General features: G+C 38.8%; 1 protein-coding gene across 1 annotated transcript in view; it reads right to left on the reverse strand.

Annotated features, from left to right (window-relative positions):
• LOC126419024 (septin-1) overlaps positions 1-14,668 on the reverse strand; it is a 60,393-nt gene that overhangs the window by 19,080 nt on the left and 26,645 nt on the right. The window contains exons 6-7 of the mRNA XM_050086081.1: positions 10,314-10,400; positions 3,212-3,372 (exon numbers count right to left, since the gene is read on the reverse strand). Of these exons, the coding sequence (XP_049942038.1) occupies positions 3,212-3,372; positions 10,314-10,400 (248 nt within the window). The remainder of the gene's footprint in view (positions 1-3,211; positions 3,373-10,313; positions 10,401-14,668) is intronic.

Below are 14,668 nucleotides of genomic sequence, written 5' to 3' on the forward strand. Positions count from 1 at the left end.
CACGTGTTCCACTACCGCGGCGGAAAGTACTAGAATGTCCAACATTCACATTATCGTAAAAGGAAATCAGTTGGAAGTAATGTAATAATTCAACGAAAATTATTAATTGTTTCTTTCAACAGTCTCACTGTAATTTTATTTGTAAAAACAGGGGGAGTAATATATCACTGATTATAATTGTGATGGACAACAGTAATGCACATGTGTAAATGTGAAAAATCTATTCCAACAACATTGTCTGCAAAGAGTCTTACAATCAACATATAGAGTTTTAAGAAGAAGGAGGCTATCGATGAACACGATTGGTAGGTCAGTAAAATTACTATCCCACTTTTACAAATTGGGGAGGCAGGAACACATACAACATGCATTATGGGGCAGAAGAAAATGTGAAACAGTTGTGACAGGTAGCTGTTGCATAGTTGTTTGGTGTGATACTTGGAAAAATAAAATTACTTGACTATATTTCACTGATGGAAGCCTCAGCTGCACACTACTAGAATTGCAGGAACATATTCCACTGCACTGTTGACAAAGTATTCAGTATCAAAATGATGGCTGTCCATCACATCTTACACATCCAACAGTGCTGTCCAGAAAAGAAAGTATCCAAACAAATGGATTTATCAAGCAGAGCTCTTTGACTGAATGATTTCTACTTAAGTACATTGTCTACTGCCATCCCCCAATAACCCAAGAAAATATGTGAGAAAGTATTCTTAAAGTATGTGACATAATCATAATGGAATGTTATGATAAAATGATTTCAAAATTGTATCAAATCAGATAACTTCACTTTGAGCAGCTAATAAAATAAACAAAAAAGTAGCTCACAATTCTTAATTTACACAGTAAAACTCTTTCTGAGTTGAGAAATATCACTTAAGTTGTAAAAAGACTAGAAACTAGTTTCTACATTTAATCACACTTAAAGGTAGTCACATTATACATGTCTGGAATTGGCTGAAATCACCTGCCACTCAGTGAATACGAGGTGCGATCTAAAAGTAATTAGAATTTCTGTTTTTCTTAACGAATCTTTCCTTATTCATCAACATCAAATTTGTCCCCTTCGAAGTAATCCCACTCTTTTTCCAATCTTGAAAGCACTTCTGGAACTTACTTTTCATTACAGTGTTGAGCTTCTTCAGTGATTCTGTTTGTATCCCATCAATGGTGACAAAACTATGTCCTTTTATGGTCCTCTTTAGCCTTGGGAATAGAAAGAAGTCAAAACAGGGATATGCCTGGCAAATATGGTGGTTGAGGCAACATAACAGTTTTGATTTCTGCCAAAAAATCATGACCAAGCATTGAGGTGTGAGCAGGAACATTATCATGATGCAATTTCCACAAGTGGTTTTACCATAATTCTGCTCGTTTTCTTCACTCAAACGGTGCGTATCTTCCAGGTAGAATTCCTTATTGCTCATATGACCATAAGGCAGGAACTCGTGATGCACTACCCCACTGCAACCAAAGGAACCAGTCAGAAGAACTTTCAAGAGATCAAATTTGTCAATTTTTTTTTTTTTTTTTTCGGTCTTGGGCCTTCAGGCAGTTTTCATTGGCATGACTAGGCCTTGGTTTTGATGTCATCCCACTACACCCATGTTTCGTTACCTGTTATAACTTTCTTTAGAAGTTCTGGATCATTGTTGACTTTATTCAAATATTCCTGAGCAATATCTATGTGACATCATTTTGGTCGAAATTTAACAATTTTGGAACAAACACTGCTGCTACACGTTTCATGCCCAAAATGTCTGAAAAATTTGCGCAGCATGAGAGAAAGGATACGCCCACATTGTCAGCAACCTTTCTGATGCTGATTCAGTGACTTTCCAGAACAACTCTCACTACTTCTTCCATACAGTAATCAATAATTGATGTGCTAGGGTGTTCAGAGCAGTCATCAAATTCATTGTCTTCTCGATCCTCTTTGAAACATTTACACCACTCAAACTCTTTTCTTACTCAGTGGATTCTCCAAAAGTCACAGACAATTTTTAGAACATACTGCTGGATTTAATGCAAATTCTTTGATCCATCTTTTTTGAAAGCAAAAATTTGCCGAGCACCTGAAGACACATAAATCTTTTCGAATGTCAATAATGAACTAAATATTCAGAACAGCCAAAATGCAAACATACATCAGGAAAGTGTGAACCAAAAACATAAAAAACTGAAAATCTAATGTATAAGCCCCATGAAATTAAAAAAGTGCCATTACTTTTTAATCACATTTTGTATTTAAAAATGACACTGATCTTTCTTTTTTTAGAATATGTCATTCAAGCAATTTTCATTAGCATGACCAGTTAAGGCTTTTACAGCCAAATAATGTTTATTTGACCCATTCCTTGTCAAATAAAACTTACCATGGTTTTTGCAGATGCACGAGTTAGGTTGGACATCCTGCAAATGGCATTTATCCACTATCCTGAGAGTTATGCAAAGAATTTTGTGTTGCTACACTCTGATTAAAATTATTTTGTGACTGAAGTTTCAGTGAATTGAGTGGAAGGTGCCAGCCACCATCCAATTGTAGTTTTTCCTTGAGTGCCATATGCTCACTGTGTTGCCTGTTTTGCATATTACAAGCAGTGCCCTGTGAGGCATGGGTGGCTGCATGCCAGCAACACTGCACCTCTCCACTGCAAACTGTCAGTCACAAAGTTTAATTGGAGTAAATGAACACAACTAATCTCATATATCAACTAACTCTTACAGCAGCACTGAACATTCTATTCCCAAATACACTTGAAACATTACAGTACAAACTTCTTCCTTCCCTTTTCTTCTCTTTTACTACCGCATTTAGCTTTTACCATACAGCTGGCTATCCATCACATTAGTATTTTTTTTATATATGATCTCTTCTCAATCCTCATGAACAGCTTTTTTCCTTTTCTTTATAATTTGCTTTCACTTTTTAGTCTGTCTCTTCCAGTCTCCTTTTCCAATAAATTCCTAGATATGCAGTGTTTGGGTGTGTTTGTGTTTGTGTGTGTGTGTGTGTGTGTGTGTGTGTGTGTGTGTAAGAGATATCAGTTCTTAGCCTCATTACAGCAAATAGTGTGTCTGTTGTTAATACACAAACTAGCCACACAGTTCACATCTCCTTATATTTAATAATGTTACAATCTTCATAAATCACACAATCAAATGGAGTGTGAGACTATAAGAGAAATTAAATAGAAAGACATACATAAGCATTGTGCGCAGCTTGATAAAGTCACAATGGTCTGGATTCTCCACTTCCACCACCCCCCAAGGATAGAGACGGCCTCGCACCTTTCGTCCTCTCACCTCCAGAAGTGTATTTGCACCACATACAGCAAAAGGAACTGCTTCTTTCAACTGCCGGACCTGACAGAAAATAATATATATTAGTTATCATTATAAAATATTTATCAATGTTAGCACTGATCGAGGACAAGTATTCAAATTAAAAAAATTCTGACTGTCAAAAGATGAGTTCTGTAGGTCAGCATACACACATGTGACATTTTCATAAACATAATTTAATAACTCTGGCACTGTTTTGCAAATTGCAGCTAGTGAATGAAAAAAAAAAAAAAAAAAAAATCAAAATTTACAGCAATATCAAAAACAATGAATAAGTATTACACATGCTTGGCAAGGGCACTAAGACTATCTAAGAAGTGGCCCAAGACTTGTATTAACAGTAAGCTTTTCCTGAGAAAGAAATGTGTAAAATCCTGGAAGATTGTGGTCAATCCATGTGGTGAGTCTCTGAAGTTAATCTATTAACTCAACTCAATTAGGATGTTCATCAAGAGAAAGTCTGGACCAACTGCACTTTTGAAAAGACACATGTGGTTGCAGTAACGCATACCTGTACTTATTATCATTAACAATACTCCTTCAGTTACTAATTGCTATATGGTATCCACCACAATGTCTTTTCTTTACAAATTCATGTGTGACTAGAATCCTACAACAAACAGAACCAGAATTCATCAGTAAAAAGCACTATGCATTCTAGATGACATAATAAACAGGTGGTTTGTGTCTGCACCACCATCCCCCCCCTCCTCCCCCCCCCCCCCACACACACACTGAACAGGCGTGCCTCTGCACCATCATCTCACCCTCCTTCCCAACACATGGGTGGAGCGGGAGAGGGAGAGTGAGGGGGAAAGGGAGGGGGAGGGGGAGAGTGAGGGGAAGAGGGAGAGATGTCTGACATACAAACCAACTGATCTTGGCCTCAAACACTTAATTTGTCAGAAACTGTGACTGAAAACTTTGAACACAGAAGTCTTCAATCATCAATGTATTCTGCCATGCATTTACAACCAGTTACTGTCCTTTATAGTGACGACTTTACACTAGTAGTCAGAAAACTGTGGCTCACAAACCACATACGCGTCTTTCTCCAGTTGAGAGTGATTGCTACAAAATATCAAATGCTAGAATGCACACTCAGTGATAAAGCTCTTAATGACTGCCAAATTACAGAATTTTTTTGTTGAAATGGAGAGTGAGTACACAAGAACAGAAATTAAAGCATTTCTTCTTGAGAAGGATGATCACTATTCAGAACTACTGAACCATCAGTGCATCCAAAAATTTTATTTCGTTGTAGATATAATGTCTTATTTAAACTAGCAGGGAAAAGGTGATAATTTGTTGATGTTAGATGAAGTTGTTTCATTGAGAACTAATTATATCATTTTGGTCTTTATTCTGAAGAAAAATTTTGATTCACTTTCAAAGCCTGCTTAAATACCATTACAAAAATATTCTAATACCAACATTTGCCATTCCAAAACAACACTTTTAAATATGACAATCTTTTCCCCAACAGATTCCAGGAATTCAGAAATGGCAAAGTGACATCAGAAATTGCAAAAATTATTGCAATAACAAGTCAATGCATACAGTAATGGGATTTATAAATAATAATTGTTAAACAAAAAAATATATACATCAACCTCTTACTGCTACTAATACTACTACTGTAACATAATTAAATTATTCTCTCTCTAACATTGACACTGCAACTCCGAAAAGCAACAGCTAGATTCAAAAAGCAGAGAATTGTGGAGCATGGAATTTGAATGCCTTCTTGTGATATAGAAATACTGAAGAGAAACAAATGTGAACTTAGTTCAGAGCACAAGTGGGCTGCTTTGAAAGACCTGGAGTAGTAGGAAATTCTGATTCTTCGCACCTGGGATAGTATTCTTGATTCATATTATCAGTTGGGAAAAAAGAAGATAAAGAACAACAACAACACCAAATGGTCCCTAGCCAATTCTTTGTCACTAAACATTGAAAAAACACACTACATGCAGTTTATAACTTTTCAGAGGTTTCCCACCTGTATATGTCTAAAATATGATGATAAATAGATAAAATAAGTTGACAATGTTAAATGCTTGAGATTACAGCTCGATAATAAATTCAACAGGGAGGTGTGTACCACAGAAATGCTGAAGTGCCTAAAAAATCTATATTTGCAATCTGAATGTTGCCAGGCATTTGTGATACAAACGGATAGCATACAATGCTTACTTTCATTCTATAATGTCATATGGGGCTATTTTTTGGGGGTAATTAATCAAGCCAAGGTAAAGTTTTCTGGGCCCAAATATGTGTAAAAAGAATTATTATTTGTGGTGTGAAATCAAGAATATTCTGCAGAGGCCTGCTTATGCAACTAAAACAACTAACTACTGCTTTCCAATATATTTATTCTTTAATGAAATTTTTATTAAAATATATCTCTTTTTCAAGTCAACAGCTCAGTTCATGGAATCAACACCAGAAATAAGAATAATTTACATCTACATCCATGAGCTGCAAACCAATGTGAAATGAATAGCACATCACACTGTATCAGTTATTACAGTTTTTTCCCGTCACATCAAAATATGGATTGTGAGAAGAATGCCCGTGTGTGCCGCAATTAATCTAATCTTGAGGTGCTGGCAGAAGTGAAGCTGTGAGAGCTAGTTGTGAGTCTTTCTTGGGTCGATCAGTCAGCAGAGCAATTACCCGTGAAAGGTAAGGCTCAGTGTTACACAACAACTCACAGAAATATCCAGAGGTGCCTCACACAAAGAGCATCCCAGAGTTCCCCCGAGAGCTGCAACACCAAGAACAATCATTTCTTGGCTTTTACACGATCAATGTATAGTATCTTTTTTCTAAATTAGGGCAAGGCTCTTTATCTCAATTTTTATAATACATTGTAAAATAAGCCACAATTTTTACATTTGCACATACACCAGCACCTTTAAACCATACAAAAAAAGACTGTCTCATTAGCCTTACACACCTCCCAAATCCTTATAACTGCAATGCATCAGACGAATCACACGATGCCGTGTTATTATAGGAGGAGAAGGCATTTCTGTGGTATATTTACAAGTCTGTTCAAAATATATCAATTACTACACAGAGCCAATTAGGTGCTCAACCTGTTCTTCGCAGGCCGTCTGTTTTTGTTGGAGGACTTTTGAACCTTACATTTACAAAGAAGAATACTGCCTATCATGGTTGGGGTGGACAATAGCCACAATTGTATGTTATGGTAGCGTTAAAAACAAGCTTGGCCTTGAATTTTTCAATGCCCATGACATTATTGCTTATCAGACATTTCAGATATCAGAAGTTTTTAATAGGGACATAGAAACATCATATCTCAGTTTAAGTATGCCTTTAGTTACAAGGACTTGGAATGTACTTAAGGCTATTGAGACCGAGTCTGTTTTTGTATGGTTTAAAGACTCTGTTGTACAGAGTGCCAATTACTGAACTATACGAAATAAAACCGTCATAACTTCTGAATGGTTTGCGTTAGGAAGTTCAAATTACGCAGTTGACTGTGCATGATGGGAATTAGTATGTGCAGTGCTGTTTGGTTTAGTGACAAAACCCACTTTCATTTGGATGCATCGATCGATAAGCAAAATTGGTGCACTTGGGGAACTGAGAATTTGCATTTCACGATTGAGAAGTCTATTCACCCTCAACAGGTGACTGTGTGGTGTGCAATGTCCAGTCACAGAATAATCGGTGCGATATTTCTCGATAGCACGATGACTACCGAACGGTACGTGGAGGTTTTGGAAGATGATTTCATCCCCATTACCCAAAGTGACCCTGATTTTGACAAGATGTGGTTCATTCAAGACAGAGCTCAACCTCATCAAAGCAGGGAAGGAGCACTTTGGGGACCACAGTCTGGCTTTGGGGCACCCAGAGGCCACTGGCACGGCCCTCAATTGGCAGCCGTATTCTCCAGATCTGAACACATGCGATTCCTTTTTGTGGGGCTATATTAAAGACAAGGTCTACAGCAATAACCTCAAAACCATTGCTGACCCATTCAGGACATCATCAACAGCACAGATGTTCCAAAACTTTAAAGGGTCATGCACAATTGTGCTATTTGTCTGCACCACATCATCATCGATGATAGCAGGCATATCAAAAATGTCATAACGAAGATCCGAATATCTGTAGTAACATTTACACGTTGAATAAAGTGTGTGCACACCATAGTCTGTAACCAATTTACTTTTTTTCTTATAGTTCAGTAATTGTCATCCTTATGTGCAAATGAAAAAATTGTAGCTGATTTTACAATGTATTATAAGGAACTTTCAGTCGGTCAGCAATAGTGCGCGCAGCGCCTAGTAAAACCAGGGGCACCGCAGATACACAAGGGTTACTACATCCAGTATGGCTCAGAGTTGCGCAACAAATCGTAAGCCAAGACTTGCAGAGATGATTTACTGCACAACGTTGAGCCGTCTGCATGCAGGGACCCCCACGCACCTGCCATGCCTCTAGTTGTTGTAACATTAACAATAAGCTTGGTCTTGAATCTTTGAATGCCCATGACATTAGTGCTTATTGGACATTTAGGCATCAGAAGATTTTTAATACGGACATTGGAACACCGTATTTCGGTTCAAGTATGCCTTTAGTTATAAGGACACGGAATGTATCTAAGACTAATGAGACTGAGTCTATTTTCGTATGGTTTAAAAGTGCTGGTCCAGCACACAGTTTTAATCTGGTAGGATGTTTCAAATACTGCATCAAACTGACTCCCTTGATTCATAGCTTTCTGTATGTCATGTGAGAAAAGAGGAAGTGGGGTTTCACATAGTCAATGGTTACAAATCCATGCTGGATGGCACGGAGGATGTCATTCTCTAAAAGATATCTCATTATGTTTGAGCTCTAAATACATTCTAAGATTCTACAACAAATGAATGTCAGGGATACTGGACGGTACTTCTGTGGATCACTTCTGTAATCCTTCTTGTAGACAGGTGTGATCTATGCTTTCTTCCAACTACTGGACATCATTTTTTATTCAAGGGATCTACAACAGATTATAGTTAACAGATGATGATGATGACTGGTTTTGAGGCACTCAAGTGCGCGGTTATCAGCACCCATACAAATTTCCAATCTTTGCTCAGTCCAATCTCGCCACTTTCATGAATGATGATGAAATGATGAGGACAACGCAAACGCCCAGTCCCCGAGGAGAAAATCGACAACCTGACTAGGAATCGAACCCAGGACCCCGCGATCCAGAGGCAGCAATGCTGCCCACTAGACCACGAGCTGTAGACTATCGTTAACAGAGGGGCTAACGCAGCCACAAACTGGGTATAGAATCTGATCAAGGCTCCACTGGACCATGGGACTTAGGTCAATTTTAACAATTTCAGCTGTTTCTCACCACCACTGGCACTAATATTCATTTCGCTCATCTTTTCAGTGGCATGAAAATTAAATTGGGACAATACCAATCGATACATTTGAAAACAAGAGTAAAGCATTTTGCTTCTGCTTTGTCATCCTCAATTTCAGTTTATGTCTCATCTATGAATGATTTGACTGACTTTGGTGCTACTAACAGCCTTTACTCAAACGTGTTTTATTCGGAATGTCTCTACCTATAGTACTATGTTTTGTTTTACATCTGTATTATGAATGGATTATTTGCGGGGTGTGAAGCAAAAACTATGTTCTCTGCATCATCGAGTGACAATAATGGTGGTTGATTCATGCCAGAAATGGCGTTAATGACAGTAAAAATAAAAATCGGTGTGGATGCATCCTTTGATTGTAGACCATCCACACTGCAGATACTTTCATCAAGTCTAATAACAACTCAAAAATTAAACAGAGCATTTTTTGAGACAGTTACAAATGTCACAACATATTTTCCAGTTTACTTTAAATATTATTGTACCAGAATTGTTTAAGATATGAAGGTCTGATCCCAAATAATTAATGTAATTTCTGCTGAAAGCAATTTGTAGGGCTACTCACTCTGAGGCAATATTTTGTCAGTTTTTATCCACATTTATTTCATGTACTGCATGTGCCACTTGCACATTTTCATGTAGATATTCTGATGAAAAAATTATAAATTAGTTGAAACACAGGGACTAATTACCAAAAATTATTACACTTAATATTACCCATTACAAAGAAAAAGCGGTTTTCTATAAGAACAGTGCTCAAGTGTGTGGGATCTATTCAAAATAAGACTATCTGCAGACAATGGAAGTATATAACAGGGGGCAGCATCATTGGTCACATATTTGATTGATCCACAAGAGACACTCACAGAAATGCAGAAGAACTACAGTTGGCAGGTTTCAAGTATTAGTATTAAGTGAGGAATCTAGGATTGTATGACAGCTACCTACGTATCACACTTGCAGTGATTGTGAAGAGAAGAATAATCTAATTACAGCATGCACAGAGGCATCTGAGAAGTCATTTTTCCCGCACTCCATACATGAATGGAATGGGAAGAAACTTTAAGAATAAATGGTACAATGGAAAAGTACCCTCTACCTCAAACTTCACGGAAGTTTGGAGAGTATGGATGCAGATGGAGCTGTAGAAGTAGTATGATATGTGGGAAACCGCAAAACAAGGAGCTTGCTACAGTGAATTTGAAGCAGTTGATCACGGCTCAAGTTTCAGGATGGATGGTAATGGTTACTGCTCGAAACACAAAACAGCTCGATATCCTCACCCGGCAACGATCGTAGCGAGCAGTGATGGTGCAAGTTAAATGCAGAGGTAAGACTCTGTGTACTTGTTTCATCATCAGCACGACGTCCCGGCCAGGGGCAAATATTGAGGGGGCAGCATAACGCAACCTTAAAATGATCTATCATTTTCCTCCTTTACTGATATGATGACTTTAGGATAGTAGGGTGCACATGGTAGTAAAGTGTGTACATACATTGATTACGTGAATAAAAAAAAACTGCTTATGGCTTCAGTAATACCTGCTCTTTGTAATCTTCATCTTCATCACTATCACAATCAGGCAGTGGATAAATTTTGATGCCGTTGCTTTCAATTTCTTCCAGTACCTGCGAAAATGAAAGTTATTAGAACTGTACAATTTGCTACAAGATCATGCGAACAAAACTTTGATAAAATACTGAGGAAAGTTTATGAAGCTATTAATATACACTGATGTCATGGAGATCATAGGATAGTGATAAGCACATGTGCAAATGGTGGTAGTATGATGTACACAAGGTATAGAAGAGCAGTGCATCAGTGGAGTTGTCATTTGCACCCTGGTGATCCATGTGACGTGGTTTCTGACACGACTACGGCCGCGTGACTGGAATTAAGACTCTGAACACAGAATGGTAGATGGAGCTAGATGCATCGAACATTCCATTTAGGAAATCGTTAGGGAATTCTATGTTCTGAGATCCAGAATGTCAAGAGTCTGCCGAGAATACCGAATTCCAGGCATTGCCTCTCACCACAGACAATGCAGTGGCCAACGGTCTTCACTTAATGACCGAGAGCAGCAGCATTTTCATAGAGTTGTCAGTGCTAACAGAGAAGCAACATTGTGTGAAATAAGCAGAGAAATCAATGTGGGATATATGACACATGCATGCATTAGGACAGTGCAGAAAAATTTGGTGTTACGGGATATCATAGCAGACAACCGACACTAGTGCCGACAGTGCCAACAGCACGACATCACCTGCAGCGCCTCTCCTGGGCTCATAAGCATATCGGTTGCACCTAGATGACTGGAAAACCAGCGTCTTGTCAGATGAGCCCCAATCTCAGTTGGTAAGAGCTGATGGTAGGGTTCAAGTGTGACGCAGATCCCATGAAGCCACGGACCCAAGTTGCCAACGAAGCACTGTGAAAGCTGGTGGTGGCTCCATAATGGTGTGGGCTGGTTACATGGAATACACTAGGTCCTCTGATCCAAATGAACCAATCACTGGCTGGAAATGGTTACGTTCGGCTCTTTGGAGACCATCTGCAGCCATTCATGGACTTTATGTTCCCAAACAATGAAGTAATGTCACTGAGCCACAATTTTAGGGAATAGTTTGGCCACCCAGACTAGCCAACATGTAACCCATCTAACATTTATGGGACATAATCAAAATGTCAATTTGGGAATAAATTCTGCACCAGCAACACTTTCGTAATTATGGATGGCTACAGAGGCAGTATGGCTCAATATTTCTGGAGGGGACTTCCAATGACTTGGTGAGTCCATGCCATGTCGAGCTGCTGCACTACAGAGGGAAAAGGAGGTCTGACAATATTAGGAGGTATCCCATAACTTTTAATACCTCAGTGTAGATCATATAATGTAGGAAAAGATAGACTGCTACTTGCTGTAAAGAAGACACGTTAAGTTGCAGACAGGCACAATTAAAAGACATGTACATAAAGCTTGTGACCACAGCTTTCACCACTAAAATAGACACACACACACCATTCACACACATGTGCAGGCACAGAAGACACACACATGACCACCAGGAAAGCTTATGGCAGCAAAGGAAAGGATAAGGGCTGAAGAACAAAATTAATGTAGTTTTAGGGTGACAGCACTGTGACATGGAGATATAATTGAAGGGATGGTTTCCACCTGTGTAATTTAGAGAGATAGTGCTGAATACAAGAGAAGCGTGGAACCCAAAATGGCACAGCAAATGAATTTGTTGGTTGTGAGACGTTCAGTAGTATCTGAAATTGGTGTGAGGGAATCAATTCTTCAAAAATTTTCCTGTATTACTATGAACTTTCAATTTACTATTCTCTTCTTTTGTGATTATTTTCTTAACTTTTACATACAATCTTCACATTCCACATTGAATTTAATATTCCTCAACATATAAGTATCTTTTCTTGTTTAACTATGCAAGTCTAAACATGACAGTTTGGTGCCATAAAAAGGACACTTGCCACAATACAATGGCAGAGCATTACAACGTGGCACCCACTGAGCACCACTGCCCATCAATCAGTCTGTGCCTGTCTAATTACCGAAATCCAGAACACTTTGCCACTTGACATACACAACATCTGCAGCAGCAACACCACAACAAACCTGCTTTGACATGTGTAAACTTTGGCCATCTAGGCATGCAGGCCACTGAATAGTCAAGTCATCACATTGGCATCCATCACAGTGTCCGGTTATGAGATGTCGCTACTGTGCTACTATTGCACTGGCATCCTGGCATGACCACCTGCCAGGAGGTCCAACCCCAGCACTGAGACACAGGGTGTCTGCTAACATCAGATGCCACCAACCTGTACCGCATTTGGCCTGACAGTATCAGTCTGCTGTATCAGCTCCTGATGCTGTTCAGCCACCAGCCGAAATTGCTTATCACACAAAGTCATGCCACACATGGTCGGTGCTGGGTGTAGGTGCTGCAAGCATCTTCACAATAACGATTCAACAACTAGGTCTGTGATTCGATGGCTGCTGTGCAGTGGCCATCAGATGCGGGCTTGAGCTACTAATATAAATTGTTTGAAAGTAATAAAGGGCTTCTACCGCCATTAAGTGGCTTTTTACTCACCCTCAACCCGTCCCACCATTCTCCACCAGAGCACCTCCACACCCCCTACACTTAACAGTCACTAACAATAATACTTCCACTCAAACATTTGTTTAACCTCTTCAATTAAATTATTTATTAACAAAGTATACTGTAGATGTGCTCATTCTGAGTCTTCTTCAACGACTGCCAACTTTTTATCACAAGAACACATAACATTCATTAAGAACAATGCTTCAGGACACTTTTCAAAGAAACTTTTTAAGTTTTGTATGTTACTTGATAATTTCAGAGGCTCCCATCTAGTCCACATACAATGACTAGCAGACACACCACATCACTTTCTGTTCATGATACTTGTGCGTTTACCATGCCCAATACACAATTGCACCACACTGGTGGGTGAGTGTGGGGGCAGCGCCTGAAAATTATGAATATATCAGCATCAACTGGTTGAGCTGATGCTAAATATTTACACTCTTAGATTGGGTTCTCTTTTCTATAGTTAGCCTGGTTGCAATACATTCAAGCAGACCACTGCAGAACAGCTATAAATAATGTGATTGCTTTCACATGTCTCTACCTTTAATTGGACAGGAAATGTATGTGACTGGACTGCAGTACGAGATACCAGGTTGGTGTACATTAGATGTATTACACCTTGGTCATTCGCAGTGCAAACATTTTTAAACTACCTAGGAATTTCTCACTTCCCACCAGGCTTCACTTTCTATCCCAAAATTCCTATCCATAGAAACTAAAATCCTATCTATGGAATGAGTAGCTATTCATGATCTTAAAACCAATCCTGACCTCATTATTATTCTGTACCATCATGGTCATGATGTAAGGTGACATGTGGCTGAAAGTGTCTAGCAGCCATTCGACATTCGCACTTACAAAACACACTATTAAAAACATATTGCTGAAGTCCATTATATCCAGTGTCTCCAAAAAACTACACATCCATCTGAAAAATGTGACACAAATTGAATGGCAATACTGACAATACCCACCTGTCCAAAACATTCAACTTTTCAGAAGATAGAAAAAGCATTCCATGTCTTAAAATTATGCTGAAATTCTGGTTTTCTTCCCATTTTTTGTTAAAATGAATGTAGAGGGAAGAGTCTCAATGCACGCTGGATGATCACGATATGTTTTCTTGACATTATGTTAAATTGTATGTAGTGAACATATGGGCTTTCTCAATATTATGTAATCCCACACAAGTTTCATTCTTTGCCCATGTTTGCCAACTGAATGTGACAGTGTACAAGCACTGGATGACCTCTTCTCTTGGTAGGAATGGTAAAGTCGCCTTAGGCCATCCATTTTCTTGTCATTTATAGATACACACTGATTATTCTCTCTGTTTTAAAACAGTACCGACAACATAAAAGTTTGGGACATCCCATATCTTTTGTGCCTGCTGGGATTTCTCTTTGATTTAGATGATACAGTGGTTGCATAACAACACAGAATATATTACAACATAAGGATTTTTCTATTCCTTATTAAACTCCTTTTGCCTTTTCTCAAGCTGTCAACTCCAGTGGCTTCCTTACCGGTAGTCCCAACGTGGCTGGTTGCGATACTCCCATTAAAGGGCAATCTATCTTCACTGACCTGCACCTACGAACAACTGTTTGCAGTTTTCCTTTCACGGAGTGTTTCTTCCTATATCTTCCCTATCCATCTATGCTATATATTACTCCATCCCTTTCCACCCATACTTCCAATACTGCCCCATAGGGAAACCTACAGTTCACAAAACTTCATGCAAATTCGATGTC

Source organism: Schistocerca serialis, chromosome 9, assembly GCF_023864345.2.
Source record: "Schistocerca serialis cubense isolate TAMUIC-IGC-003099 chromosome 9, iqSchSeri2.2, whole genome shotgun sequence".
Lineage (NCBI taxonomy): Eukaryota > Metazoa > Arthropoda > Insecta > Orthoptera > Acrididae > Schistocerca > Schistocerca serialis.